Below are 6,000 nucleotides of genomic sequence, written 5' to 3'. Positions count from 1 at the left end.
ATAGGCAACAATATTGTTGAGATTTCATGGGTGCAATGTCCCTGTTACATACAGAAGACATGATCTCAGATGTGCTGGAACTCATTTCTATCCCTGTCTCTGACATGGAACAGCACAGTTCTCCACAAAGAGCCCACCCTATAAAGATCTTCCTCAGCTAGAACACAGAGGGAGGACTGCTTCCTTCTCTCCCAGCCTTGAGGGTTGGTGCTGCCCCGCTATCAATCTCTGGCTTACATCAGGCTCTGTACCAGGGCTCCCTGTCTCATTCTGAGCTGCTATGGCCTGGGACTCACCTCCATCCATACTCATTCATCTTTTCAGTTAGGTTCTTTTCACAACCTACCCATTGGAGGCATGTCAGGAAAAATCAATACTTCTGGGCCGATAGGAAATGAAACACAACAACTGGATTGGGACCAGATATTGGGGTTGTAGAGTTGCTCAGAAGGCAAACAGTTGTAAGAAAACTATAATATATATGAAAAGCATGCAAGTAACCACAGGAACAGCAATAAAATCTGTAGATGTACTTCCTGGTAAGGCCCAGGCTGGCCAATCTGGAAAAGAGTTCAGTCTTGGGCTAGTATAAGGGAGGGCTGGGGAGAGGAGCCTGCACATAGAGTAACCAGTGCCTGGGCTCTTCCAGAGGAGTGGTACTCACAATTTACTACTACAGCGCCCTTCCATCCATCTCCACCGGACTCCCCAAGAGACAAGCACCTGGAACCACTGGGGACTGAAGATGACTTCTGGGGCCCTACAGGACCTGTGGCTACTGAGGTGGTTGACAGAGAGAGGAACCTGTACCGGTGAGTGAGCTCTGCCTGACAAAGGCTGACTTTCTCCAGCATACTTTCCACAGGTCATCCCCACAGATAGCACCCACCTAGTCTCTACTATGTCTCCTCCTCCCTTCAGCAACCCAGGAGGCAAGGACTGGAATAAGAAGTGTGAGCTACTGTGGAAATAGGGATTTTTATCATGAAATTTTCAAACATTTACAAAACAGAAGAGCACAAGAACTTCCCTGGCCAATCACTGAGCTCCAACAAACATTTTTCCAAGTTTGTTTCAACTACTCACATTCCCCCTTTGTCATCACTGTCACAGTATTGTGAGTCCAGGATATCAGGTGACTTCACACTCACACATTTCACTATGCCTCCCCTATAGATGAGACAGAACCTCATCTTCCATAAAAAGCACACCATTACCACATCAAAAGAGCTGACAGAAGTCCTTCATTCCATCTAAACAGTCTTGGCTCATTATCTGAACTGTGGTTTTTCTGCAGAATATTTTATTCATGGTATAAACAGCATCCCTCCCTTCATTATATTCGGTTTCTCCTGTCTCTTAGATTCCCTTAAATCCCCATAGTTTCTGCATTCTTGCTTCACTAACAGCCACTGTGTGCCAAAAACCCACTAGGAGCTGAGAATGTGAGTATGGATACACAGTCTTGTCCTCCAAGGGCCAATAGGAGTGACTCTATCCACACTTGCCTTCCATAACTTGTTACCCTCCTCCAACACTGTTATAGTTACTGTTCTCAGGTGGAGAAACTGTCACTTTTGACTTTCTCCTACAAAAACTGACACTTTTCTACCCACCGGGTACCAAACAGAAAGACTTGAGAAAAATCGCAAAAATTCTTGGTAAAGCCTTGTTTCCAGGCCAAGGATTTATCATAACTCTTATTATTGGGAAATATATACTTCAAGAACATAACTGCTATAAACTTAATATGTACCTCAGTGATAGTCTTTGGCTAGTGTGCAAGGTCCTACCTTGATTCTCAGAACTTAACACACACACACACACACACACACACACACACACACACACACACACATCCCTATTACATCACCCTCATCATCATCACAGGCATATCCAAATGCTCTATGTGTGTGTTACTTGTAGGTTTTCTTTTTTTTTTTTTTTGGTTTTTCGAGACAGGGTTTCTCTGCATAGTTTTGCGCCTTTCCTGGAGCTCACTTGGTAGCCCAGGCTGGCCTCGAACTCACAGAGATCCGCCTGGCTCTGCCTCCCAAGTGCTGGGATTAAAGGCGTGTGCCACCACTGCCCGGCGACTTGTAGGTTTTCTATAGATCACTTGGTACTCACAGGTCCATAGGATGGTGTTGTCCTTGTTACCCCTGTGTACAGATGAAAAAACAGATTTGAGGGTTAAATGACTTAATCAGGGATCCACAGACAGCAGAGGAACCAGAACTCAGAGACATCTGGATGAAGCCTGCTGTGTCCCCAGCCCTGCACTGGGTCTGCACCCAGCAGAGGAGCAGAGTTGGTGTTCACTGGTGTCTGCCTCTCCCTCTTCCAGAGTTCAGTTCCCTGTGCCTGGTTCCTACCACTGTCCCAACTCAGGACTCCACTTTGTGGTGACAAGGGCAGTGACCATCGAGATTGGATTCTGTTCCTGGAGCCAATACCTGGACAAGACTCCCTTGCAGCACAGTCACATGGTGGCTGGGCCTCTGTTTGACATCAAGGCTGAGCAGGGAGCTGTGACTGCTGTGTACCTTCCTCATTTTGTGGATCTCCAAGGTAACCAAGGGAAGCATAAAGAGTAGAGTGGAGGTAATGAGTGGAGTTGACATGTCACATAGCAGACTGTAGAATGATGAGGAGGAGGAAAGGATTCATGATTTATTTAATGAGTCAGAGTAGGTTGTGAAGGTGGGCACTGAGATGTTTTGTTATCTGTCTGATTTATCTTCTTTGAAGCACATGTCTCCCAGCTTTATGACTATACTTCTGTTTTTCCTAAAGGAGTCCCTAAGTGGAAAGTGATGTCCTCAGTAGCAATATTAGTTGCTGATTATTAAGTACTCTTTGCAGAGCATGTTCCTTCGGGGCCCAGCAGAAAGCTGAGAATAAATTGAGCAATTTGAAAAGATTGTTACAAAGCAAGAATAAGGAAATTAATAAGGAACATTTGATACCTTGTGTCTGCCAACACAGTAATCCATTAAACTACTTCAGACAGGAAGAAAATGATGTCACCAGATTCCATTTGAGAGCTGGAGCAACAGAAGAGGGGCTGCCTACGAAAAGAGGGGCTCATAAAGTGTCCCAACCTCAGAGATCTCCAAAGATTCCTTCAGAAGATTTTTTTCATTTTATTATTCTCTTATATAATATATCTCTTCTGACATCTCCCCTCTCTCCTCTCCTTCCGGTTGTCCCCCTAAATTCCCCTCTTGCACAGATCCACACTGCTCCTCTGTTTCCCTTGAGAAAAGAGCTGGCCTTTCAGTAATATCAACTGAACATGGCATAACAAAATGCAATAAGACTAGGCACAAACCTTCATATCAAGGGTAGATGAGGCAATCCAGTAGGAGGAAAAGGACTGTGAGAGCAAAAAAGGCAGACACCTAAAAGGCAGACAAGAGTCCCACAAGAACACCAAGTTAAACAACCACAGCATGTGACCAAAAAGAAGATATTTTAATAAATACAAAGTTATCTGTGAAAGATCTCATAAAGAAACCCATTACTACCTGTCTGTAATCCCAGCTCTCCTGAGGATGAGGCAGGAGAATTTAGAATTCAAGTGCAGCCTAGGCTACACAGCCAGACTCTACTTACAAAAGGGAAAGGCAACAACAAGGGAACCAGAAATTGTACAAGTGGTTAATGAGGTGAATTTCCTCTCCTGCTTCAAGGAGCACAGCAATAGGCCCACCATAGAGACCAGGGGAATCCAGCTCACAGCAGAGAAAGATGGTGTTTGCTCATGGTGATAAAGATGAGGAGTAGGTCAAGAGGGTAAACCCAAGATCTGAAGAAGTCATAAAAACTAAAGAAGAAATACAGACTGTTCTAGCTGATAGAAGAACCATACATAGAAAATGAACAAAACATCCATCAGATTAAAAATATTCACTTTAAATGTTAAGCCTCAAAGAAGAAAACAAATGAAGATGAAGAAAACAAGCAGGACTCAGCTGAAAAAAACTCACAAAACAAATAAAAACAACAGTCACATTCATAAACACATGAGACCCTGAGCTACAGACCCTGACACAGGAGCACTGCTCCCCGGGTGATGCCTCCCCAGTGTGTCTAATGAGGCCAGTCCAGCAGGTGCACATAGAGCTCCTGGTCTCCCCAACAACACGTGCCCAGTCACTACTCAAGCTTCTTCCCTGCAGGCCACCACCTTTCCTGTGTCTTACTCCCACTCTCAGATCAGAAAACTACAGAGTTGGAAAATTCAATATATATGATTCTGTTAAAGTTTATAGAAGGACAATATGTGTAGAAGGACAGTTACAGGGACAGGTGTTAGCACATACCTATGGTCCCAGAGTTCTACATGCTGGGCCTGAATATTGTGACTTCTACCTAGAAACACAGTGAATCCCTGTATCCAAAATCCCAAAAGGAGAAAAGAAATGCAAAAACATACCAAGTCATCTTAGATGCCTCAGGAAATTTCTGGTCTTAACAACAAAAGTCCAGCTCTCCACATTCCCCTCAAGTCCTGGGAAGGTCAATACTCTAGCAAGAAGGGAGGTTGGAGAGGTACAGCTTCTTCTGTGATTCTGTGAAAATTGGCACAGCACAAAGCATGGATAAGTGCTAGGATCTGGCCTAGAACTGTCACACAGAAGGCGTGTTAGTGCTGTGTGATTCCATGTGAAACTACTGGCTGGCATTTTGTTGATGGAAAATCCAAGCTGTACAACCTCAAGCAGGAGCAATTTCATTGTCTCATTTCCTGGTGATTATTGATTCCAAAGCAATCACCTGAGAGAAATAGAAATGTTCTCTGCTAATTGTTATACATTACAACACTGTTTGTCATGGTGCAAGTTGGAAGTAAACTCAGTGCTGAAGGGGCCGGCAACTGGTGGATTGTAGAGTGGCAATTTCATTACCAGGGATCATATCAAGCTGACAAGTGACATTCATCATCAGGATTCTACTGTTGTCAACTAGATACCCAAGCACATCACTTTAATTTATAACTTCCTATTGCATGTCTCCAAAGTTTCAGTTTCATCTCATAATTCAAAATACAACCAAATTTCAAAGTTTCCCATGGTCCTTAATACTTCTAGCAGTTTAAAACTCCATAAAGTCCACCTCTCAACATAGACTCAAGGCAGTGTCTTAACTATGAATCCCTATAAAATTAAAAACAAGTTACTTACTCTCAACATATAATGGAACAGAATAAACATTACCATTCCAAAATGGAAGAATCAGGGCATACCAAGGAATGATCAGACCACAGCAAGACAAAACTCCACCAGCATAAACATAAAATCCTGCAGCTTCATGTCCAGCTATGGAGCTCATGATGTCATTCACTAGACTCCAAAGGTAACTTCTCTCATTAGGCCATCTCTCTACTCATTGCCTACAACTTTATTTAGCAGGTAAAAATGTGTTTCAGGCTTCTCTGTTATGCAGAATCTCCATTCCAACTTAGTCTGTACTTTCAAAGGTTCACAGAATGACCTCTCAGATCTCCTTGCAGGATCTTTGATTCAGACATATTGCCTGGCTCTAGCTATTATCTGAAATTGTGCAGCATGACTCAGTGACCCCTCAATATAGTATATTTCAAGCCTGAAAACCTACAGGGATGATACTGACAAGTTCTTCTACCAGCTTGCAATGTGGCCACCCACACTACAGTTGTATTATGGGGAAACACTTTCTTGTATTTACATCTAGGGAACAGGGAACACCATCACTTCAGGCTTTCTGTCTATAAATGAATGTGGATCTTCACAAGATGAGTCTATGAAGAATGAGATTTTCCCTCAGGACCCGTTTCCTGTTGTCACCTACACTGTAGCCTTCCCCTCAGTGATGCTGCTCTCTCACAGCCACAGCTGATGGTGTAGAGTCACTCTGGATGTTTTCTGTCCTGAAACTTCCCCATCCAAATTAGTCCCTTAAATTCATCTTAACTCACATTCAGGGCATTGACACAATAAATCTAAATTCTTAGCC

At 43.4% G+C, this 6,000-nt stretch overlaps 1 protein-coding gene across 1 annotated transcript in view; it reads left to right on the top strand.

Moving 5' to 3' along the window:
- Window positions 1-6,000, top strand: part of LOC102903863 (NACHT, LRR and PYD domains-containing protein 1b allele 4-like) — an 84,972-nt gene that overhangs the window by 76,588 nt on the left and 2,384 nt on the right. The window contains exons 10-11 of the mRNA XM_076542819.1: window positions 680-812; window positions 2,348-2,571. Of these exons, the coding sequence (XP_076398934.1) occupies window positions 680-812; window positions 2,348-2,571 (357 nt within the window). The remainder of the gene's footprint in view (window positions 1-679; window positions 813-2,347; window positions 2,572-6,000) is intronic.

This window comes from Peromyscus maniculatus, chromosome 8 (genome assembly GCF_049852395.1).
Source record: "Peromyscus maniculatus bairdii isolate BWxNUB_F1_BW_parent chromosome 8, HU_Pman_BW_mat_3.1, whole genome shotgun sequence".
NCBI lineage: Eukaryota > Metazoa > Chordata > Mammalia > Rodentia > Cricetidae > Peromyscus > Peromyscus maniculatus.
This window is presented reverse-complemented; position numbering and strand designations above follow the sequence as displayed.